Here is a 26583-nt window from a genome sequence, read left to right on the forward strand (position 1 = left end):
TGTAATGGGAACCTACTGTACTTTTTCAATACTTTTCGCTATGGAATATTCACACCCTACAGAAGGAAATGTGATGTGAGGCTACTGACTTTTGAGGATACTGTAATCATTATGTGTAGTACAGTTAATGTGCCTTCAAGTAGTAGTACTTGGAGCACAGGTCATGAGGAGGGTCTTGCAGGAGGGTAAGCCACATGTGCAATACCTTCATTAAGTGCAGGTACTTTTAATCAAAATGCTAAAAGTGGTGCCATGCAAATTACTTTTATTTCTGCTTATCACACTAATGGAACAGCTGCATACAGTACCACTTGCTGTGTGTAGCTAACTCTAATTCCATTATTGACAAAATTATTTAATTAGACTAATAAAAAATCTACTTACAAAGCGACAGCAGAACACATACACAAAAGGTGGTTGTAATTGGCAAGCTTTCCAATCCAGTAGCTCCTTTTTCAGGCAGAAGGAAGAGGAGTGAAGGAAAAGGACTGGAGAGGTCTAGGAAAAGGGGTAGATTTCGAGAAAGCCACCCAGACTTGTGGGCCAGGAGAGACTTACCATACGGGATGAGAAGGAATGATTGATTGTTGGGGACTGCATCGGACGAGATTTGAAAACCTGAGAGCCTAAAGGTGCAAGACAGGCTAACATGCAGACAGAGATTACTGCTTAAATATCATGTATGAGTTAATAAGAGTGAAAAGCTAAGTGCATTGTACGGAACAGAGGTGGGAGGGGAGGGGGGGGGGGACAATGAATATATGTAGAAAACTAAAACAGAATGAAGCAAAGAGTAGTTACAGTGAAGAAATGCTGAGACAGAAGAAATTTAATGTAAATTACAGCTCGGTGGCTGGCGAGAACCAAGGACATGTTGTAGTGCTAGTTCCCACCTGCGGAGTTCTGAGAAACTAGTGTCTGAAGGAAGAATCCAGATGGCGCATGTGATGAAACAGGAGCCGAGGTCACGACTGTCATGTTGTAGAGCGTGCTCTGCTACAGGATATTGTGAGTTGCCAGTACACACCCTCTGCCTATGCACATCCATCATAATTTATAAATTGGCCGATCTAGAAGGCGAAACAGTGTTTCTATAACAGCTGGTGTATGACATGTGTTGTTTCGCAGGTGACTCTCCCTTTGATAGTATGTGTTTTGCCCACCTACCACCATCTATAACAGCCCTGTAACTGTGTGATATGCCGTCGCTTGGTGAGTAGATTTTTTATCTATCCAATTAAATAACTCTGATTCCAGAATGAATAAGCACCAGGAATTTTCTGGATTGATGATATGTGAGCATATATGACTGAATACTGTGGCAAACATTGATCAGGATCTGTTGAATGATCAGTGGGAACACTTGATTGACATTATTCCAATTTCCAGCATAACTGAGCTGGTTACCTGAGTCGGTGATGTGTTTTGTGAGATGAGACAGAACCCTGCCATGCTTAAAAGAGTTGGGTAGTGGTTGTTGTCAAGATATCAAGCACATAGCTAGACTGTCTGAATACCTGCTGTAAACATTTTACTATAATGTAAATGTGTAAAAATGTTATTGTCAGAATCTTATTGGTGCCTTTAGCAAGCAACCCTGGAACGACAACTTAGAATCGGTTTCATAAAAAAAAAGATTATTTTTGTGTGTCCTGCTGTTCTCCAAATTTGTCAGCAAAAACCTTTACAACGTGACAGCCGCAAAACAGCAGTAACAGAAGATGACAGGGTAAAAAGTAAAAATAAGTAAATGACCTATGAACGAGTAGTAAAAGTGAATGAGAAGGGAAGGAAAGAAAGTAAATTAACCTCATAAGTATATCAGAAACATGGAAAGTTGGAGTTGGGGGGAGGGGGGGGGGGGTGCAAGTTAGAAGGCAGTTGGTGGCAGCGACACAGCAGCAGCAAGTGATTAGTAGCATAAGTTGAAAATAGGTCAGTGATCTGAAAGAAATTCATGGTGTTCAGTAAATTTTGTAATGTGTGAAAATAATCCTGAAATTGAGTACTAAGGTCCTTGTTATTGTTTTGGACATATTTCCTAGTGACTGTATATGCACATTCAGATTGACTGCTGTAAGGTATTACATCGGTGTTGAAAGGTGAGCAGTCTTTGTTCACTGGCTGGTGTTTGATATGGTTTGTGTTATAGGTTGCTCTCCTCGTTTGAAGTAGGATTAGCGGTCAAAGGAACATTTTCTGTCACAAAGGTACGTTAGCGATGTAGTTGAATAGTGTGGGAAAGCACCATTTCTGTCATCAGTTTGTCTCTCGGCTCATTTCCATTGAACTGTTATATCGGGGGGGGGGGCTGTGTGCCCCCCCCCCTTTCCACACACACACACACACACACACACACACACACACACACACACACACACATCCTTTAATTACTGATGGCATCTGTATTCCATATGGATGAGACTTTGGCTGCCACATGAGGGTTGTTAAGCATGTCGCCAAAGCTGCTTTGTCTTGCGGTGTGGAAGCAGTTCTTTATCAGTGGCCAGGGCACTGTGCTTACCTAGCATCTCACTCTAATGGCAGTTTTGAGAATTACAAAGAGATATTCCTTTGTAGTTCATTTGCTGATGTATACGAAGGAAGAAATAGCCTATTGCAAGCAAACAGGGTCAGAGATCACAGATATTTCTTTCATACAGAGATTCAGAATTGGAAATAGAAGATACAAAGATACAGACTATTAAAAGCAGTGTTGAAGACTTTATTTCAAACTATGTCTTCTTGGTACTGATGTCAGCATACTTTCAGTATTCACGTGATGAGGCAGACCTTTAATCACCATCTGTACTGTCCATGTTGGTGGCCGTAAAATCTTCATCTACATATGTACTTCGCGAGCCACCATATGGTGCATAGTGGAGAGTACCTTATACCACTGCTAGTCATTTCCTTTTGTGTTCTGTTCACAAATAAATCAAAGGAAAAATCACTTCTTTAGAAGCCCTGATTTCTATTAACTTGTTTTTGTGGTCCTAGCAGGAGATGTATGTATCTGATTGTGTGTGTAATTCTGAGGAAACTGAGTAAGATTGGTTTTAACTAGACAGTCAGCCACAACTGGCATTGTTTCAGGAAGATGTGGGTCTACAGCCTGCTTCACATAAGATGGCACTTATGCACGTAGAGGCAGAGTGATAGGGAGGCATGGAGGGGATGGGTTTGTGCGTGCGTGGCGGCAGAGAGCAGGCAAACGAAGTCCATGTTGCCAAACTGTGTTGCTACAGACAACAATCACCTTCATTTGCCTTCGGTACATCTTAATATATGTTCAAATCTATGAGGGAATAATACATTCTAAAACCAATTTCGATCATTCGTCTACATGAGAGAAATCTTACTTTTGTGTCTCGAGATTGTGCCCACTGCTCCACAGCAATTGTCTGTGTGATGTCAGAAGACGAGAACAGCTGGTACAGCTTTGTGAAGACATCAACAGCAATTTTTCTCAAAATGATGATTGTCTGACGACAAGATCATCGAAAATAGTTACAATAATTGCCATTTATTGCAATTTGGACTTTGTTATAAGTGAAAATGTAATATATAACAAAATGAACTTCAAGCTCAAACTGAAGTCATTATAGTTGTTTGACAACCGCTTCTACTCCATATAATTTTTTAAACGTTTATAATACGCTTAGGTGAGTGTGTTTCACCGCTGTTCAATGTAAACCACTATGTGTAAAAAGAATTACTGGTAGCAAACACTAGTGCAAAAGACTTATTGTAACAATTGTCAGTATGTTATCGTATTTTTCAACTTCATTCGACATTACAGTGAGAGAACGCATTTATGATCCATTGAACAAGCTAACCATTAGCCATCTTCTGTGAATAATGTGATGGAATGCTGACCGATAACATCGAAAACCGCCGATGTCTCGACAGGGAACCTTCCCTTTCATTTTAAGGCATTTTCCAATTAGTGGCATGAAAATGACAGCGGTTTACATGTTGAAATAGTGGAGTTTTTGATGAATTTATCCAGCTGCATTCTCGAAAGTAATACAGCAGCATTGGAAAAGCTTAACTTCTCCTTGGGCAGTGTGTTGAACATAATAGTCCGAATACTTCGTAGGCTACATATTCGTAACCAATAAAAGATACGAAGTTCTCGTGTACAGTGCATACAGTTGATATGTTGATAAAAACGTTTTTAAACCATGATTCTTTAAAACCAATAAAGATCATTGCTTTGTTTCAAGCTCTACACCATAATACCATATACTGTCTGAGTTCATGTCCGAACCACCTGACTGTAAAAGTAGGATGATACGTTCAAGGCTTTTATCCATCTGCACCTCCCTGTGAAAGTCTTATTTATGAAACTTTCCAGCGTGACACACAGTGTGCCCACACTGAAGGGGGATGCTATCTGTTGCTTCAAGCACAAGCCTTTCAGTGTCTGTTATCTTGGAATTTTTTTTTCCCACACGGCTTGTAACCTGTGTGCAAATTAATTCTATCGGATTATACTGAGAGTAATATGTGAGTAAACGCAAAACTGTGAGACCACATTCACATACAAGCAAGGCAGATTTGTACATTGTGTCACGTGACTTTTATAAATTAACGAGCTGCAAGAGTTCAGCACAAGTCTGGCTTACATTGTCCAGAATGTTTTTATTTTTTAGCTAGAGCACTATATCCCCTTTTCTGATGCTTGTACTTTGTTATTTCTCTGTAACAGCTGAATGATAACTGGCACGGTAATTACAATGACTGACTTCGAAGCTAGGTATGGCAAGAATTGTTCAGTGAATCACTTCTTGAAAATGATAGCATTCATTTCCAAATGGTAGTCACTACTGATTTTCTTACATCTAAATACACATTAACTCTCAGGACCCAAATCAGAAAAAGAGCCATCTTGCAGAATAAGTATCCAAGAATGTTTTCCTAAGGAAACTTTAAAACCACCAGTACCATCGCTCATTTTCCAGCAGGTATTCATGGAATGATTCTGATTCACCCATGTTTCATCAAGGTAATACACTGTAGAACTACCCCCTCCTCTTGTATCATGCATCTTTATAACAGGTGTGCTTCGTGCTGCTTCTATGTCACTTCTTTAAATTAAAAACTATCGTCTTAACATGTTTAAAACCAATGTAATTTTAAAATTCTTTACATTGATGAAGTGCTACCTTTGAAGCCAATTTGCTCAGGCATAATTGTAACAAGTTTTTGTGATGCTGGGTATTCCCTTTTTATGTACATTTCAAACATGGAGTGCTTTAAAGCATCTTTGTCAAAACCATCTATTTGTGTTAAAGGTTGCTTGCAATTTCGATGATTTCCAGTTTTCTACAGCTCTGACACTTTTGTTTACTGCTCTCTGTTCATTTCTCTTGCCAACAAGTGCTTCTACAGTTCGTTCCTGAGTTTTGAAAATGACAAAAATAGAAGTATCGGTTTCAGATTCAAATTTGAAGAAGTTATAAATGATGGACATAAACCTCCTCGACTGCTTGTAAGGCAGTTACATTTGCAAGATTACTGTGCAATTCGCAATTAAGTGCCTGGTAGAGCGTTCATAGAACCACCTTCAAGATGTTTCTCTACCGTTCCCCTCTCGAACAGCATGCAGGAAACACGAACACTTTTATCTTTCCTTGCAAACTCTAATTTCTCTTATTTTATTCTGATGAACGTTTCTCTCTATGTAGGTGGGTACCAACAATGTATTTTCACACTGTGAGGAGAAAGTTGGCGACTGAAATTTCATGATAAAATCCAGCCACAACGAGAAACGCCATTGTTTTGATGCCACCCCAATTAGCGTATCATATCCATGACAGTCTCTCCCCTATTTCGTGAAAATACAAAATGAGCTGCCCTTTTTCAATCAGTTCTATCTGCTATGGATGCCACACATGACAGCAATACTCCAGAAGAAGGTGGAAAAGCGTAGTGCAAGTAGTCTCCTTAGAGGACCTGTTGAATTTTCTAAGTGTTTTAGCAATAAATTGAAGTCTTTGGTTTGCTTCCCACACAATGTTATTGGTGGGATAGTTGCATTTTAAGTTATTCATAATTGTAATCCCTAAGTATTTAGTTGAATTTACAGCCTTTAGAATTGTGTGTTTTATCCTGTAAACTGAGTTTAGGGGATTCCTTTTAGTAATTTTCATTATTTAGTGTAATTTTCATTATTTAGAGTCTGTTGCCACTTTTCTCACCATACAGATATCATGTCTAAGTCATTTTCTAATTTGTTTTAATCCCTGATGACTTTATAAGACAGTAAATCACAGAATCATCTGCATACAGTCTTAAGAGGGCTGCTCAGGTTGTCTCCTAAATTGTTTATTACATCAGGAACAGAGGAGCGCCCATAACACTCCCTTGCAAATGCTAGGTATCACTTCTATCACTTATGTTTTACTCGATTATTTTTCCTTGATTACTACGTACGGTGATCTTTCTGACAGGAAATCACAAAACCAGTCGCACGCCTAAGACGATACTTCATAGACATGCAATTTAATTATAGTTGCTTGTGTGGAAATTCATGTTTATTGCTGTCACATGACATATTCATTTGGAAATCGCACTAAACCATTAACAGATACACATTCACAGCTATACTGTTACAAGAAAGTAACATTGATGTCTGAATGAATAATTTGGTCGCTATGTGAATGAAACTGCATTGTTGCAAAATACGGCAACAGCGCAGCAAAAGGGAGAGAGATTTTCGCAGTCCAGTTTGTAACTCATGGCTAGCCGCTCGGAAAGAGATTGACTCTTATTGGCTACTAGCAGTTAATGGAGGGGGGGGGGGGGGGGATGGGCAGAACAGCTGAAAATAGGGCAGTCTTCCAGCATGATGTGAGCTGTAGTCTCACATTCATTTATGTTGGTGAGGTGTTTGATTATTGTACTAATTTCTTTGACCACTGCATGATTCGAGACTTATAAATGTAAAATGAAATGAATCAGTGTGCTACTTAGTAATAGAATTGCAAGTATGAAAAGTAAATGCAATATAAAAAAGACAGTATTTTGAAAAGGTTAGGTTGCTACTCACCATATAGAGGAGATGTTGAGTCGCAGACAGGCACTGCTGCAAAGACTGCTGTATATTTAATCTTTTGGCCTTCTTCTAAAGTAGAAAGACATACACATTTACGCAAGCACAACTGACACACAAATGACCATTGTCGCTGGCCACTGAGGCTGGACTGCAAGCAACTATGTCCAATAGGAAAAGCAATCTGTGGATGGTGGGGTAAGGAAGTGGCTTGGGGCATGGAGGCAGAGGGATAACAGTGGTTGCTTGCTGTGTGTGTGTGTGGGGGGGGGGGGGGGGGGGCGGGCAGGTTAGTGCTGCCTGTAGGAGCATGAAGGACATGGTGGGGACAGGGTAGGGCTGCTAGGTGCAATTGGGTGGTTTCCTGATAGGGAGAGGCGGGGGAAAGGCAAGTGGAAAAGGAGAGAAGTGCTATCCCATTCCTTTCTGCTCTCACTCCATCACTACACAGCCTTCTGATCCTAATCTTTTCCCCTCCTCTATGTTTCTACTCCCCTTCCACCTTCAAACCTCCTGACTGCACCTAGCATCCCAGTCCCCCCCCCCTCCCCCCCCTCCCCCCCTCCCCCCTCCATGTCCCTGCATGCTCCTACAGGCAGCACTACTCTCTCCCCCATCCCTACCTGCTATCCATCCCCCTCCGCACCCAAACCACCAGTAAGCCCTCATCATCTATGGATTGCTTCTCTCATCAGCCATATTTACTCACAGTCCAGTCTCAGTGGCTAAAGACCATGGTCATGTGTGTGTCATTTATGCTTGTGTGAATGTGCATGTGTTTTTTACTATAGAAGAAGAGCTCTTGGCCAAAAGCTTAAATGCAGGGCAGTATTCTTGTTGTGCCTGTCTTCACCTCAAATCTCCTCTGTATGGTGAGTAGCAAACTATAGTTTTTACAATACTGTCATTATTCCACCCTGGATTTTCCATTGTTCAGTCTATAAAAGAACTTGCTATCATAGGGTCTCCTGTGAAGTTACATGAAATTTGCAGTTTTCTCAGTATTATTTTGTGTATGTATGGACTACTACAAACAAGATCAATACAATAGACTATAGCGAAGTGTGTTCAGACAAAGGGAGAAATGAAACTGACAAGTACATCAGAAAGGAGAACAGATGGTGGTGCAGGAACCTTTCACTTTTTCTTGTACCAACTCAGGTGTTGTAGTAAATTATTATAAAAATGACAGAGAATGTAGGATATTTAAAGATTACTTTTATCACTCTTAGTTGTAATACCTATTTTAACTAAGTGGAAATAAAGACATCGTTAACTTAATGTTAGACATTTGAAGAATCTCTTTTATTTGCAGGCATTCAGATAACACCTGAGAATAAAAAAAAAATGAGCTGCAAGCTTTTGTTCACTGTGCATGTACAGTTGGCAACATATTTTTAAATTTCTCCATCCAAGACATAAGTATGCAAAAACATCCCAGTCACAAATGTAATTTACATACATAAGTATCATTCTTCAGTTATATTGGAGTAGCATTTTTTAAGGCTGGGGTGGATACCATGGAATAAAATGAACATATACTACCCGCTATATAAGAATGCTTTATAAAATAAAATAAAATGAAATGACGTTAAAATGTTATGTAACAATGACTGAACCACTTGTTATGTTTAAAATGGAAGATTGAGTATTAGGAAAGAAGTTTGAACACCAGGCTGCAAAATTGAGATTTCTAACATTTTATGAGAGATGTTACAAGACGTGATAAAATAAGAATTAAATAAAATTTTCAAGAGCTAAATATTTTACTGTCTGTGATAAAATCACCAGTTATATAGAAGAATTAAAACATTTTAGGTGGGTGGAAGCATTTCAAACTCTGAAGGTGAAACAAAAAATTAATGTTATATAGACGTCAAACTGAAATTGCATGTGGTCCAAGGACACACAAATTTAAGATGACTGCAAAAGAAATGTCATGAATGAGTATTGTGTACAATCCTTAAAATGAAGAGATTGTGATGTAGGTGTTGGTACTAAACAGTTTTGCTAGGTTTGTGCTGCTTAAATATCTCTCATCTTCACACAGTAAAATGTTACCAACTTATCGAAATGCTTGAGCGTTACATTCTGTACTTATGATGTTTAATGTTATTTCTGTGAGAGGAGTGCACTTTGGTTCTACTTTTGATTACTATTGTTGGGGAATTTTGATTTTCTTTGCTTCAGCTGGGAAATTTTGATTTGATTTGATTTGATTTTATTTTCTTCAGCTTCTCGGAACATTTTTTCTTTTATTTTTTTTAACAAAAGGGTGCACTTATTATATACTTTCACTGACAAATATTTCTTAAATTAATGAGAGCCATTACTGCTTGTTGAGTTGCATGAACTTCATTTGCTGTGCTTCTTGTTTGGCTGTTTACCCGACCTTTACTTCAGGTGCATAGATTCTTTGTGGCAATTTTCCTCTTTGGAGCTAACATTTTTATTCAGAAAGCACGTATCTAATATTCTGTTGCTGTACTTCCTATTTATGCTTCAGGTCTTCAAGTATCAAATTTTCTGTTTCGGAACAGTTATTCTTCTATGCATTAATTTTTTTTCTTCAATTTTTTTGGTATGCTTTGAATTTCTACCAACATGCAAGCTTAAAATTTCTTGTAGGTAAACAGTATGATTCTAATGAAGAAGCTACATTCTGTTATGCTCTCATTCAGTACATTTACTTCTTTACAACTTCTGTTTTGTAGACTCTTCTTCAGTTGCTAGTAGTTGAATGATTGAAAAACTCCTGTCTTTTCTCAGAGGAACCATTGGATGACACAGTGGCAGAATTCATGTCAAACTGTGCTTCAGATATGATAAACACCATTTTCGAGAAGTATGACATTAATTTCCAACTGGAAGAGGGAGTCAAAAAGCTTCTTGAAGGATATGAAAAGGTTGAGAGTAAGTACTGTTTCTATATCTTCATCTTGTTTTTGAATGCATCTCCTTTTAAATGCTTCGGTATTTCTTACATCTTAAGTGATACTTCTTGTCTGACAAATACCCAACAATTTTCGAGTCATGTTTAACATTTTTACACAGGAATATTCCAAGACTGTAGTTTGACTTTTGTGTTAACGCTTTTTCACCAAGACTAGAAACTGGAAATATATCAGTTCATGGAAGAGTATACAACCAAAACAAAATATCGTGGGAAGTGGAGTTGTGTTTTAGTGTGGTGGTGTAAAATGTTGGAGCTTCAAGGAATCCTCAGAACCTTAGGCCCCCTACAAAACCTTTCACTTGACTCCATCAACCCCCTGACCCCACAGACACCCCGCACCCCTACCTTCTAGCTTCCTCCTAAAATTCACAAACCCAATCATCCCGGCGCCCCATTGTAGCTGGTTACCAAGCCCCCACAGAACGTATCTCTGCCTACGTAGATCAACACCTTCAACCCATTACATGCAGTCTCCCATCCTTCATCAAAGACACCAACCACTTTCTCGAACGCCTGGAATCCTTACCCAATCTGTTACCCCCGGAAACCATCCTTGTAACCATTGATGCCACTTCCTTATACACAAATATTCCGCACGTCCAGGGCCTTGCTGCGATGGAGCACTTCCTTTCACGCCGATCACCTGCCACCCTAACTAAAACCTCTTTCCTCATTACCTTAGCCAGCTTCATACTGACCCACAACTTCTTCACTTTTGAAGGCCAGACATACCGACAATTAAAGGGAACAGCCATGGATACCAGGATGGCCCCCTCGTACGCCAACCTATTCATGGGTCGCTTAGAGGAAGCCTTCTTGGTTACCCAGGTCTGCAAACCCAAAGTTTGGTACAGATTTATTGATGACGTCTTCATGATCTGGACTCACAGTGAAGAAGAACTCCAGAATTTCCTCTCCAACCTCAACTCCTTTGGTTCCATCAGATTCACCTGGTCCTACTCCAAATCCCATGCCACTTTCCTTGACGTTGACCTCCATCTGTCCAATGGCCAGCTTCACACGTCCGTCCACATCAAACCCACCAACAAGCAACAGTACCTCCATTATGACAGCTGCCACCCATTCCACATCAAACGGTCCCTTCCCTACAGCCTAGGTCTTCGTGGCAATCGAATCTGCTCCAGTCCGGAATCCCTGAACCATTACACCAACAATCTGAAAACAGCTTTCGGATCTCGCAACTACCCTCCCGACCTGGTACAGAAGCAAATAACCAGAGCCACTTCCTCATCCCCTCAAGCCCAGATCCTCCCACAGAAGAACCTTACTTGTGACAGGATACTTTCTGGGACTGGATCAGACTCTGAATGTGGCTCTCCAGCAGGAATACGACTTCCTCAAATCCTGCCCTGAAATGAGATCCATCCTTCATGATATGCTCCCCACTCCACCAAGAGTGTCTTTCCGCCATCCACCTAACCTTCGTAACCTCTTAGTTCATCCCTATTAAATCCCCAAACCACCTTCCCTACCCTCTGGCTCCTACCCTTGTAACCGTCCCCGGTGTAAAACCTGTTCCATGCACCCTCCCACCACCACCTGCTCCAGTCCTGTAACCCGGAAGGTGTACACAATCAAAGGCAGAGCCACGTGTGAAAGCACCCACGTGATTTACCAACTGACCTGCCTACACTGTGAAGCCTTCTATGTGGGAATGACCAGCAACAAACTGTCCATTCGCATGAATGGACACAGGCAGACAGTGTTTGTTGGTAATGAGTATCACCCTGTGGCTATACATGCCTTGGTGCACGGCCAGCACATCTTGGCACAGTGTTACACCGTCCGGTTTATCTGGATACTTCCCACTAACACCAACCTGTCAGAACTCGGGAGATGGGAACTTGCCCTTCAGTATATCCTCTCTTCTCGTTATCCGCCAGGCCTCAACCTCCGCTAATTTCAAGTTGCCGCCGCTCATACCTCACCTGTCTTTCAACATCATCTTTGCCTCTGTACTTCCGCCTCGACTGACATCTCTGCCCAAACTCTTTGCCTTTACAAATGTCTGCTTGTGTCTGTGTATGTGCGGTTGGATATGGGTGTGTGTGCGAGTGTATACCTGTCCTTTGTTCCCCCTAAGGTAAGTCTTTCCGCTCCCGGGATTGGAATGACTCCTTACCCTCTCCCTTAAAACCCACATCCTTTTGTCTTTCCCTCTCCTTCCCTCTTTCCTGATGAAGCAACCGTTGGTTGCGAAAGCTTGAATTTTGTGTGTATGTTTGTGTTTCTATCGACCTGCCAGCGCTTTCGTTTGGTAAGTCACATCATCTTTGTTTATATAAAATCTCACTGGCAGGTTGATAGACACACAAACATACACACAAAATTCAAGCTTTTGCAACCAACAGTAGCTTCATCAGGAAAGAGGGAAGGAGAGGGAAAGACGAAAGGATGTGTGTTTTAAGGGAGAGGGTAAGGAGTCATTCCAATCCCGGGAGCGGAAAGACTTACCGTAGGGGGAAAAAAGGGCAGGTATACACTCGCTCACACGCACACATATCCATCTGCACATACACAGACACAAGCAGTCTGTGTATGTTTGTGTTTGTTTGTGTGTCTATCAACCTGCCAGCGCTTTCGTTTGGTAATATATATATATATATAATCATTTTATTTAGAAAATTGCAAATTTTATAATGAGATAAAAATCCGAAAATTTGAAATTTTTTTTTTTTTGTTCTAACTCTCCTTAATGCCAATCTTGGCTTATGACAGCAACATATTATACCAGCAAAGCATACTACACACAACACCGGTAATTAATACCAGTAAAACATTATCCTTGGAAGGGTAGGCTGTCAACAGCAATTTGGAAATATGTAATGTTATGACCAGCAGCACTGTGTGTAGTCCGAAAGAGGCAGTAGCGTCACTGTGCAAGTAGCTTACAATTGAATAGCCTGGGTGTCAGCGTTCAGTATTTTGTTATGTTCCCGCCATGATAGGTGCCTTTTGGATCCCGTTGTGGGTTATGCATGCTACAAGAAGAGAGGTGTGCCCAGATAACCAATAAAAATAGAAAATTATTATTGACACAGAGAATACATACTAACATTAGACTCTGAATAGCAACTGAACAAATTCTAAATGAATGCAACTGAAAGATTGTGCTCGTATGATAACATTTATTGAGGTACTGTTTAAGGGGACGGTCTGTCACAGTATAGAAACACTGCCATAAGCAAAGTCAGTATCTGCTACCTATCGGTTTCTTGGTTCCGACTAGCATGTGCTCTGGCAAACTGAACTCATTGAATATCAATACTGAATTCATGCACTAGAGTTGGATTCACACACTCACAGACTGACTTCTGAGCTGCTGAGTGGCATCTCACAAAGCCGTCTGGCAGAGGAATAATTGGAATTTGTCCTTCTGTCCTACGGCTTGCAAAGGTGAGCTAGTGCTGGTGAAAACAGCACAGTATCCAGCATAAGTGGTGCCACCAGATACCGCAGTGGCTGCCAGATACGTGATGAGCTGCGGTCGAGTTGCAGACACCTCGGCAGTGCAACAACCCGTGGCGCTCTGCTGGGTACCTGTTGGTCGGATTTTAAGGTGCCAGCCATGGATACCACATCCTGCTTTCCTATGGAGAACACTGGATAGCTGTCTCGTGTAATTGGCGGCTGTGACATATGCAACAGTCAAGGTTACAACATTCCTTTCCCACATGGAGGAGAGGATGGAGCCACCACACTGGAGTCTGTGGCTGTTGCATAAATAACAGCTGTGCACGCAGCAGTGCCAATGGCCTATCTGTCATAGAATCTCATGTCTTAATGAATACAACACTAGTGCATATCACTTGTAATATTTTTAAGAGACTCTTTTGTAGTACAAGCTATGGCCGGTATTACACTATCAAATTTCTTTGTGAAAGATTTGATCAAAGATGTGATCAAATATTCCATCAAATATATTTGACAAAGATCTTTGACATAGCGCTAGAAGGGGTATTACACTGTCATCATATTTTTCGTCAAAGTTCAAGATGGCTGACAACAACTTGTTATTAACCGCAGCAGTTGCATGTACCACAAGCCGAAGGCGCCGCGCCCGAAGAAGGCGACGACGCCGTCTAAGGCGAAGGCTTCGCCCAAGAAGAAGAAGTAGAGTAGAGGAGAAAGAGATGGGAAAGGAAGGGTTGGCGCTTGACTCCGTCGTCCCCACCCCCCGTCGTCGTCTAGTGGCGCGCAAGAGACGCGCGGCCCAAAATATGTGGAAGAGAAGCGGGGGAAAAAAAGGAAACATACGTGGGTGAAGCCTTGGGTTTTATGAGGGCACGATAAAAGCATTCAACAAAGCTTGTTACGTGAGCTTACAGTGGAGAAGGTCAAGTTGTACATCAATTACTTAAGAATGGGTGAGCATACATTTCTGTATGTGCTCAATGAAGTGTATCCTCATATCACAAAGCACAATATTCACTTAAGAACTGCAGAAGACAGGCTCACTGTAACACTCGATTCCTTGCTACAGGAGAGGGTTAGGTTAGGTTAGCAGACAGTTAGCAGACAGTGAGCCTGTCTTCTGCAGTTCTTAAGTGAATATTGTGCTTTATGATATGAGGATACACTTCATTGAGCACATACAGAAATGTATGCTCACCCATTCTTAAGTAATTGATGTACAACTTGACCTCCTCCACTGTAAGCTCACGTAACAAGCTTTGTTGAATGCTTTTATCGTGTCCTCATAAAACCCACGGCTTCACCCACGTATGTTTCCTTTTTTTCCCCCGCTTCTCTTCCACATATGCACACAGTGCAATTGTGGTACATGCAACTGCTGCGGTTAATAACAAGTTGTTGTCAGCCATCTTGAACTTTGACGAAAAATATGATGACAGTGTAATACCCCTTCTAGCGCTATGTCAAAGATCTTTGTCAAATATATTTCATGGAATATTTGATCAGGTCTTCAATCTTCGTAATCTATTTTTGTGTTCAGCGTGCCTCACATTGTAAAGCACCTCATCAGCTTCATACATCTCTATTAATTTTGTAGTTGTCGGCACACACCAATTGTATTTGGCCAAAATGTTTATAAAAACACTACAGAATGCAGCGTTGCATGTGGTAACATGTCACATTGCAGTGAACGGAAGACAAGCAACTTCTTTGATCAAATCTACAGGCTCTAGATTTGATCAGATATTGGACGACATTTGACAAAGTTCCCTATTACACCATCAAATATCTTTGATAAAGATATTGGACAAAGATATTTGACAAAGAAATTTGATAGTGTAATACTGGCCTAAGGAAAACTGTATCAAAGAACTCTCAAAATTTAAACAAAATTTGTCAGAGAATATTGTTGTTTTGAGAAGTAACTTATTTTATGTCAGTCAGACTTCTAGCAAAACTTAATGTTTTACAAAGCTCATATTTCAAACTTAGGAGAGAGTATCTAATCGAAGATTTAATCAGTTCTTCGGAATGAATGAAACTGGTAATGTTGTACCTCTCTCCCAACCACTTGAAATTACTCACTCAAATGCAAGCAGCAAGTTCAACAGCAATCCATTCGCGCTTTTTTTCGGGAACTCTAAAATTCACTATCACTCACAGTTTCAAATGCAATCAGTGCCGTATTAAGTTGCCAAAGAGAAAGTTTTGTCAGTACGCTTAAAGCTGTTTGCAGAAGCAACAAACAGAACAGAAAAACAGATGCAGCAGAAAAAAATCCTTAAGACAAAACTGGGTAAGGAAGAATAGATGTTTAATAATGAACTTATAAATTTTGTTCTCAAAGTAAAGTTACAGATTTACTGGGAAAAATAAGTTCAACAATTTAGCTTAATAATTCTGAATAGGACATTTAAATTTTGTCAGATAATATTTATTAAAATCTGATTGAACATTTATAATGACGTAAACAGGACAAACGTAGAATATGTTCTTCTAGTGGAAATTATAGTTCATGTCTCCTTGATGTTCGAGTAAAACAAAACCAATAATTTCAGTGGTCTGCTGGTATGAAACTGCAGATGACAGAATGCACTACACTATGCCTTACTACAACTGGAAAGAAAATGACTGTTTATGCTCTTATTTGTCATTTTTTAATGTAGCAAATGATAATATCATTACTGAAAATGATTTTTAATACAGAGGAAAGGTGTCAATTGTGGGAGAGCTTGCTGATGTGACATAGTTAGATTCTGACTAAAGTAATTGTGCAGCTCTGTTGGGAAGTATAAGAATTTAGTTCTGACAGCACCTGAGGTGTAGGGCAGTGAAAAAAAGACCATTGTGGAGCTGGACATTGCCGAGACTCCAAGATTTTAAAAGCGTTGAATTTCAAGTTCTTTGAGTGTATGTGCTTATAGTGCTTTAATATCTGAAGTTGACTAGTTGTTGCAGAAATATTTATATGATTATATTCTTCTCAAAGTACCCATGCATTCACTGTAATGAATTGTCCTTCGAACTGAGCAGCATAACTGTGAGACTATGTTTCTAGTGCAAGATGGCATACTCCTAATATGCAGTACTATGGGTATCCTAATATATGACAGTATCACATTGTAGGACACGTTATCTCTTATTGGGACAACTTCAGCTTGCCACCTTAGTAATTGGATTCAGACTCATACTTTTGCTAAGTAGTTTGAAAATTTTGTGAACTTTGTGAAACCATCTGGTGTGATCCAGTTGTGCTAATACTTGATGGACATTGTATAACATTTGTGTATAGGCAAAGCAAGAGAAAACCATGACCACATCATTTGTTTATCACTCCATTCCACTCATAAAACACATTATCCCCTCCCCCCCTCCCCCAGCACCAAGAAATAGAAGCCTGGTGGGCAAATAACCCAATTCAAGTAGTAACCTCAGATTTTTATTACTGCCATTTGGAGTGGTCTTCTTGAGAACAGTAGTAATGGTAAATGTAAAAAATGGCCTCTGGAATGCAGTACTTTCACCATGTAAAAGGCATGCACTTAGAGACAATGACTTTGCAGTGCACCAGGAGTTTGATTTAGAAAAAGTGAACAATGGAGTAAATATGAGTCCAAATGATATCTATCCAGCTCTCAAAATCAGCATGCCACATCAAGAGCCACCAGCTCTATCAAAATTAACACATTCTGAATCTGTTAACACTTAGGCACCGATGCCCATAAAAATACGGGCGTGCGCGACCTGCCCGAAAGTCCGGCGCCTGTAATTTTACGGGTGCGTGTTCTCGTTCTTCCCCTTCTTTCCTTTGTGTGTTCTTACGGCTCCCACTTGTCTGGGATGTGCTGCATGGACTGTAGTTCGAGTATTGGTCACTAGATAGTGTGGGCATGCTGTGGAAGGTTGTGCTTCTCTTTTTATTTGTCGGGTTTTGTGAGCAGCGATTTTTTCCCGCGCGGTCTCAGTAGCGTCGACATAGGGAAGTGTGGCTTGACGGATGAAGAAATTGCTCGTGAGTTATATTGCGATTTAGAAGAAATTGACGTTGATTTGTCAGAGGAAGATATTGTAGATGATCATGTGGACTATGTTCAAGAAGAAGTTTGTGGCAGTTCAGGTAAAGAATTCTGACAACAAAACATCTATTATTTTTGCTCAGATTTTCACTGAAAAAACTCTCAGTACGTAATTATGATTTTATTTGCAAATACTACTCTTCTGATAGACTCAGAAGAGGAGGGCAGGTGTCCAAGCACTTCAGCAGCAAGTAATCCTGTCAATATTGTGCCTGAAGAACGAGTGAGACTAACGACGAGGGGAAGCCGAGACGTGCGCACCGCACCGATTCTGAGGAAGATTGGACAACTACTGATCATGCACCAGATATCGATCTATTCTCAGGACAATTTGGAATATGCAATGTTGACAGTTTAGGCCAGAACAGTGCACCTCTAGCATTTTTTTCATATTTCCTGACAAAGAAAAATTTGTCAGTGGAAGTAAAGTCCAGGGAGAGAAAATAAGCACTTTGAGGTTTATGGTTGACAATGTGAAATTGTCAGAAACTGCAAAGGACGTGGACGTGGAAGTGCAGTTGAACGGAATGGACTGTGTCTTGAGGAAGATGTAGGATGAACATTAACCAAAGCAAAACAGAGCTAATGGAATGCATTAGAACTAAATCAGCTTACGTTGAGGGATTTAGATTAGGAAATGGGATATCGAAAGTAATAGATGTGTTCTTCTATTTGGTCAGTAAAGTAACTGATGGTGGCTGAGCAGAGATGAACTAAAATGTAGACTTTCAGTGGCAGGGAAAGTGTTTCTGAAGAAGAGAAATTTGTTGACATACATTTAAGTGTTAGTAAGTCGTTTCTGAAGGTGGCTGAATTGTAGCCTTGTACAGAAGTGGAACATGGATGATAAGCAGTTCAGACAAGAAGGGAATTTGAGTATGTTGCTACGAAGAATGTTGAAGATTAGATGCATAGATTGCGATATAATTGAAGAGAGAAAAATTTGTGATGGAACTTGACTAAAAGAAGGGATTGGATGATAGGACACTTTCTGAGACATCTGGGAAACATCAATTTAGTAGCGGAGGTAAGTATGGGGGGTAGAAATTTCAGATCTATACAAACACTGGAGTATAAGTCCTGGGCCATGTCACGTTGAAATGAGAGTATGAATAAACTTTGAGTTATGAAACATCTGAACAGATTTAAAAAATAAGTCAAAAGTGGGACTTGAACACAGACCATCACCTTTCACGGGCAGTACTGTTGCTGACTCTATTACCTGGGCACGACTCACAACTCACGTTCACACCTTCGATGCTGTCAGTACATCACTCTAACAAGAACTCCCTGAAAAACATTCATTTTGCAAAGTTTTAATTGCTGTAAGTGCGCAATGAGAAATTGCAACAGCTTCTAGGCATGTCAGCTGAAGCCAGTGCTACAGCCTGAGCTACCATTGTTGGTCCATTTACAACACTAACCATGTGGACAGACAACTTTTCTCTTCCTGTGTCCCCTCACCTCTTTGATGGCGAATGTCGTGTACCGTGACCATAGTATCTAGACCTATTTTATGCACACTTCATGTCAGTCACACCTGGCTAACTTGATGTTATATCCTCTAGTAAAAGGACTAACATAGTCGTTGTCATGATGCCCCTATGTTAGTAGTCAAAATCTTTTTGTTCACTGCTTAGCAATGAACACTGAAGCTTTGATGTTTTGCAAGTCAAATGAAATTGCTAAAGATTGAATCGTCTATCAAGCTGCCCCTGAGCAGTAGATTGGCCTGACATGGCCTGTATTCTCCAGTGACTTGGGAGTCTGTCAGTCGGTGGGCTGATGTGGACTTCCCGCCAGGAGTCTCCCAGAAGGCCTCTTGCTGTTTCTGTTTGGCACACCTACTTCCACTTCACTGCACTTTTTTACTTCAGCTGTTTTTACTTCTGTCTATCCTGGGCCTAGCTTTGTTCCTCAGGAGCTGTTGCAAAAGATCAACTTGGGTGTCCACCTTTTTGTCCTCAAGGGATCCTTTAGGATTTGACTATTAGAGTGGGAAGAGACTGTTGACATTGCTTTTTAGTCCTCCTTAACCCAGTAATCAGTCAATCTGTAAATTCTGAGGGAGTTAACAGTTGATTTCAATGGACAGAACACACAAATTACCTTTTAAAGTTAAGGTTTTAGAGTGTCATAAATGAGCTCTGCAACTATTTGGATGTCTACACTGGTGGATCTAAGTGTGAGGACCACCTTGGCTTCTCTATTATTTACTCCAATCATGTCTTCAGATCTGCTTCCCACCAAAATGTTCTCTCTGTTACAGAGGTGCTGCGAGAGTGCTGGAGCAGGTGATACATTTTTGAACTGTGAAATTCATCATCTACTCACTTAATATTGTAATAACACAGTAGCATTTGAAAGTACATTTTTCTCTTAGTTAATGCTTTTAATGTTTTAGATTGTAGATTACATGGTGAAAATTGTGTGCGATGAAAAGAACTTTAAAAGATAGGGACCACCTGAATATTTTAAGAGACTTACTTTATGTTGAGGAGGATGGAGTTTGCTCTGTTTGGCCATTGTGATTTAGGTTTTCTGTGGTTCTCCCTAAATTTTTTCAGGCAAGTGCTGGGATGGTTCCTTCAGCAAGGCCATGGCTGATCACCTGTCCTGTCCTCATAAAAAATGTGTTCTGCATGTATGTGTATTTGTTTGAGCTGTTTATAGGTATTTCAACTGAATGGAAAAAAAAGTAAACGAAAGAAGTAATGACCGAAACAAGACTCAAAGCACCAATTACCTGCCTTGAACAGTACTGATTTTTATCCATCTTAAAGTATTTTGTGCTTTTTAGAAATGCAAGCTGAACATGCACCTCTGTTTAAAAATTTGCGTTGGCAGGGAATTGAACCTAAGACTCCTACATAACAATTGAGCATTCTACCACAGAGCCATCCGGTTTGTCAAGAAAAATCAACTTTACTTTAGTATGTAAAGACACTCATAAAAAATTTACTGTTGATTTTCTGAAGAATTTTTGAAAGTTGTGTTGAGCAGCTTTGGGTGATTGAAATTTGAGTCCTGATTAAGATTACAAAAATCCAGTTCCCATGTGGTCTTTTCGTGAGCAGGGAATTGTTGTTCTCAAAAAGTTGGTTTTATTGCTAGCTTTTAATTCTCTTCTGCTCTGGAAGTATGTGCTGTAGAAGTGTAGTAACATTTCACTTGTTTTTAGAGATTGTTGTGTTATAATTGTTCAGCTACTTACCTTACCATCATCCAAGAGAAAATATATTTCCTTGCTTTTCACCTCCTCCACACAAAAGTAGGCTATTGTTATTATATTTTTAGTACTATCAAAACAAGACCACTTTGCTTTCCTTGTATATTGATGATGAATTACTATGTTCTTTTGTTTTGCTATAATGTATTTAATTTAGTTACTAATTTTTGTATTTAGGCCCTTAAATGTTACTATTTCTTTTCATTCCAGGTGAAATAGAGGCTCAAATAAAATCATGTGAGGAAGTAACTTCCTCATTCCGTACTTCCTGTGATGAATTTTATAAGGAGCATGAGTCCAGCAGAGAGGTTTCTGACCATTATTACATATCTAAACTTTTGTGTGATTGGTGATTTACTGGTTTCATTGTACTATAAAATAGTCGGAATTAATTTTGTATTAAATTTACATGCTTGACGAAGAGGAAACTTTGTAGACTGTATTTTGTTATTTTTGCGCCACAATTATCCAGTAATCCATTGGTACATGAGTGAGTGACACAGTTGTGAATAAGCTGGATTTTAAAATTTGTTGGAGTGGTGTTCAGATGAATGAACAGCAGCTCTGATTTCAGTTTTCTGCAATTTCTTTAACTCCTTTCAGACACATTTCGGAATGGCCCTTCATCACCATACTGGATGTTTTCTTCCCTCTCCTTTTCCATCTGAACTAGTGTCACCTCTAATGACATCAATGTCAGTAGTATGTTAAATTCTATCCTTCCTTACTCTGATCCTTCATTGGTTACAATATTAATTTTTTTAAAAAGTATCAATTACATGAGGCATGCAATTTGTTGCACACTTTAACGGAACGGTACATCTGAGCGAGATGGTGGAATGGTTAAGACAGTGGCCTCATGTTTGGAAACCATTGGGCACAAATCTGCGAGGGTAGGAACTTTAATAGTAGCAACTATTTATTTACAGCTCGTACAAAATAGACACGTGTTTCAAAGTTTTACTGACCTCCTTCCCAGTAGTCACCAGCATTGTGTGTAACCCGTTGCCAGCAATGTGGAAGTTGTAGGATACTCTTAGCATGGCCAGTTGTGTTGACAGTTCGAGTGGCTTTGTCTATTGCCCGATGAATTTGTAGCAGTTCTGAAGCGAATGCTGTGAAGTATTTCCTTCAGTTTAGAAATTGAGTTCAGCTGATGATGGCTTAAATCAGGGGAGTGCAGTAGATGGTATAGCACTTAGCAGCCCCATCAATCAAGCAAATCAGCAACAGCTTGCACTGTATGTGCTTGAGCATTGTCCTGCAAAATGATGGTCAGGTCCTGCAGAAAGTGTCATCACTTCTGTCTCTAAGCTGGTTGTAGGTTGTGTTCCAAAAATGGACAGCATAGAGACAGAAGTGATGACACTTTCTGCAGGACCTGACCATCATTTTGCAGGACAATGCTCAAGCATGTACAGTGCAAGCTGCTTCTGATTTGTTTGGCTGATGGGGCTGCTAAGTGCTATCTATACCACCTACTGCACTCCACTGACTTAAGCCCTTGTAAGTTCAACTCAGTTTCTAAACTGAAGGAAACACTTCACGGCATTCGCTTCAGAACTGCTACAAATTCCTCGGGCAATAGACTGCGCCACTCGAACTGTCAACACAACTGGCACTGCTAAGAGTATCCTATGACTTCCACATCGCTGGCAATGGGTTATACTTTGAAGGTCAGTAAACCTTTGAAACATGTATCTATTTTGTACAAACTGTAAATAAATAGTTGCCACTATTAAAGCTCCAACCCTCGTACATCCAGCCATCCAGATGTAGGTTTTCTGTGTTTCACAAAATGAAGGTAAATGCTGGGATTATTCTTTATAAAATGCTGCAGCCAATTTCCTTCCATATATTTATCCTAGCCAAGCTAATGCTACACATTTAATGAAGTCATTATTGGTGAGATGTTAAATCCTAATAGACCTTCATGTTGTAAATTTAAGAGCAATATGCTTATCGTTTGACAAATATGTATTTCTCACACCTCCTTAGTGCGGCATGGAGTGCAAAGTTCATTTAACTTGCTTGTGATGATCATTTGTTTCTTCAGTCAAGATGATCAGAAAAATTTCTCGTTTGAAATTTATCATGACGGAGTTCGTATTGTCTGAAGCAGTGAGGGTACATTGCTCTTGCTGAAAACAGTTGGAGACATAAATCTGCACAGTGAGTCTAGCAATTAGATCTTATGAAAAAAGCTTGAAATTAAGTGATTTTATTGGATATGTCTGGGAATTTGTTCAGTATACTTAGAGAAAATGGAGTTGGCTGTATGATGGAATTGTGACTCACCATATTCAGGAAGGCACTTACCAATTTTAGGATGTATTGATAATTTTTACTTTATGGACCGTCTTACTACAACTGGATGAAACACAATTTTCATACCGTATGCATTTCACCTTTATTCTCTGGAAGGCATATTCAGTGGCCTAGAATATGTACATATTTTTGCTATTTAGTTTACATTTTCATCAATGTACCTACATGTTACAAACCATTCTGGTGGTTGGTTTTTGATATAATGCAGTAATATTTTGAACTGTACTTACAGATTGCATGGATGATTTTCTACATATTACACACCTGTTCCATTTTTGGTGTCGTTCCTCTTTTTATAAATGCCACTTGTCCCCCCCCCCCCCCCCCCCCCTCTCTCTCTCTCTCTCTCTCTCTCTCTCTCTCTCTCTCTCTCTCTCTCTCTCTCTCTAGGAGCTGCACACTTGTTTTGGTGTAATGTTTTGGTTTGGGTTGTCCACTGTCAAACGTTATTGCCAACTTTAGAGTGTAATTTTTGAAGTATCTGATCTGTTTGTGTATCCATTTAAAATGTGTGTGTGTGTGTGTGTGTGTGTGTGTGTGTGTGTGTGTGTGTCCCCAGAAGGTGAAATGGGAGGGGGGTGGGGATTTTTTTTTTCCTGGTTGTGTGAGAGGAATGATTTTTATCGTATCATTTCTTTTATTAAGCGTAGTAGGGAGCTTGTGCTGATGTGTGTTTGTTCATTTATCACATGTTTGTTTTTAGCGATGGCTTTCCTAATGTTGAAGTTTTCTTACATTTTTATATATGTCATGGTTGCTTATTCTCATTATTTTCATTTCTTGTTCCGTGTTTTGTAGGAGGTGGTTATGGTGTTTTAAATGTTCTGCAAATGTGGAATTGTTTGTTCCGTACTTCCAACACCTGATATGTTCTTTGTATCCTGTTTTAAAATTCCTGCATGTCATGCCTATGTATACTGCATCACAACTTTGACATTCAAGTTTATGTATTCCTGATTGTTGGAATTGTCCCTCTTGGTAGCTGGTTGGCTTAGGTGTGATTGGATTACCTAGTCTTACATGTTATTTGGAAGCCCTGTCTCTTTAGGATGTTTGCAACTCTGTGTGTTAATTTATGTGTGTAAGTCATGGTGTACCATCTGGTTCTTTTCTGTGTGGTGTTGTCATTGTGTGTGTTTGTTGAGTGTGTTTGTAAGTTTGCAACTTGTGAGTTCTCTTGTATTCTGCAAAAATATGTACATATTCCATGCCACTGAAGATGCTTTGCAGAGAATAAAGGCGAAATGGGTATGGCACGAAAATTGTGTTTCATTCAGTTGTAGTCAGACAGTGCATAAAGTAAAAATTATCAATATACCATAATATTACACGCAACTGAGGAAAACTTGACTTCAGAAGTTGAAGATGCTCTTACCAATCATTAACAGAAGCCAAAATCAGTTGCTGTATACATGAAGTTTCAGTTTTTCCTTCCTTTGTGCATGACTACCACTTCATACTCAACAAATTAAAAATACATCTGTTAGATGCAATACTTTTGATGCTCTCAGATACAGCTTCAGGAACCTCGTGATTGTCTGCTAAAGTTTGTTTGTGTATGACATACAATGATGATTCAATTAACATGAATTAATCCTAAAATCTTTCTCAGGCATGCCATAGTCCTAGAGTAGATCTTTCTGGGTACATTGCTGTTTCTTATGGTTTTTGTTTTTTATGTCTTGGTTTGGATATAGAGGAGTCCGAATACTACAGTGTTGATCTTAACATCTCTAATTGAAGTCTCTGAAAACTGCCAACTCCATCCATGAGAATCCGATATTGTCCAAGCATCTACACAGTTTTGAAACTTATTTGTACACCTCAATGCTTGAAATGCTGCTAAGTTTTCTAAATGACAACTTCTTTTACAGCTTAGAACATCCATAACAATATGCTGTAACATTCACTCTATATTTACATCAGTTGAGCATGTCACACCATTATCATCAGCTGGATTTGTTTGTTTGATTGATTGATTTTTAACAGGGAAGCTAAAACAACTTAGGTCTCACCTGCCACTGCCTGCACCGAAACTAGGTTTATTGTGCGGTATCGCTCCCTGTATATCTAGTAAAGCCAACCAGTGCCCTTAAATAGAACAAGGAGTCCCTCTACCAGTTTTTTGTGTGACAAAATTTCTTCAGGTCTAGTTGTCCCGAAGATTCTGTATCTTTTACTCTCCAGTGCCATGCATTCGAAGATTAGGTGTGATGCAGTTTCTTCACCGTCATCACAGATCCTACATTTAGGGTCCTCTTGCGTTATACCCATTATGTGTAGGTGTTTTTTGAAATTCCCATAGCCGATCATCAGTCCAGTCATGAGTTTGATCTCTTTTCTGTTCAATCAATCCCAGGATTACAGAGCTTCTTATAAAACATGGCTTGGCATCATTACCTTACCCTGTTTTTGTTTATGGATCTTAGTCCAATATCCTACATGCTGTTTCCTAAGCCAGTTCCATAGTTCTAATTATATCATCGCCTTGGTGATTGTCAGGACAGGTTCTGGTCCAATAAATGGAGTTGTTGCCACCATCCTAGCCAATCTTATCGGTTTGTTTATTGTCACAGATCCCTGAGTGGCCAGGGACCCACACTAGGTTTACCCTATTGCTTCCCCCTAGGTCCATCAGAGCCCTGTGGCAATCTGCAACAATCTTAGATCTTATTGCAGGAGATGCTAATGATTTCAGGGCTGCCTGGCTGTCTGAATAGGTGTAGATGCTATGGTCATTGTAGCACCTATGCATATTCTCCTCCACACATGCCCTGATTGCAGTAATTTTAGCTTCGAATACAGAGGCCAGTTTTCCTAGCAAGATGATGCTCTCCAGTGTTGGCTGTTTTTTGGCACTGCTCCCTACTTCCAATTATTATGTTGTAAGGCTTGTCGAAGCAGTTGGGAGTTATTATATAGTTGGCAGGCATTTCCCCAGTCATTCCTATGTTTACCTCACTCACTATGTTAATGTGTGATTCTGGATATCTGAATGAGACCCAGTTTTTGCCAGTTTTAAGTCTGTGTGCCCCAGCTGCTGCCTTCATCTTGACCCAAAGGTGAAGTGGAGGCATATCCAGCATGGCTTCCATTCCAGCGGTTGGTGTGCTGCTAATTCCGCCCGTTATGGGTAAGCAGGCCAATCTCTGCACCTTAGCAAGCTCCTTAGGAGCAACCTGCTGTTCTACCTTCTTCAACCACACTGCAGACCCGTAGGAAATCCTAGGTCTAACCACTGTGGTGTATATCCAGTGCATACCCCTGGGACTTACCGAGCGAGGTGGCGCAGTGGTTAGACACTGGACTCGCATTCAGGAGGACGACGGTTCAATCCCGCGTCCGGCCATCCTGATTTAGGTTTTCCGTGATTTCCCTAAATCGCTTCAGGCAATTGCCGGGATGGTTCCTTTCAAAGGGCACAGCCGGCTTCCTTCCCCGTCCTTCCCTAATCCGATGAGACCGATGACCTCGCTGTCTGGTCTCCTTCCCCAAACCA

At 40.1% G+C, this 26583-nt stretch overlaps 1 protein-coding gene across 1 annotated transcript in view; it reads left to right on the forward strand.

Annotated features, from left to right (window-relative positions):
• Window positions 1–26583, forward strand: part of LOC124545625 — a 409511-nt gene that overhangs the window by 82537 nt on the left and 300391 nt on the right. Inside the window, exons 7-8 of the mRNA XM_047124572.1 lie at window positions 9830–9973; window positions 20967–21064. Of these exons, the coding sequence (XP_046980528.1) occupies window positions 9830–9973; window positions 20967–21064 (242 nt within the window). The remainder of the gene's footprint in view (window positions 1–9829; window positions 9974–20966; window positions 21065–26583) is intronic.

This window comes from Schistocerca americana, chromosome 8 (genome assembly GCF_021461395.2).
Source record: "Schistocerca americana isolate TAMUIC-IGC-003095 chromosome 8, iqSchAmer2.1, whole genome shotgun sequence".
NCBI classification, from domain to species: Eukaryota; Metazoa; Arthropoda; class Insecta; order Orthoptera; family Acrididae; genus Schistocerca; species Schistocerca americana.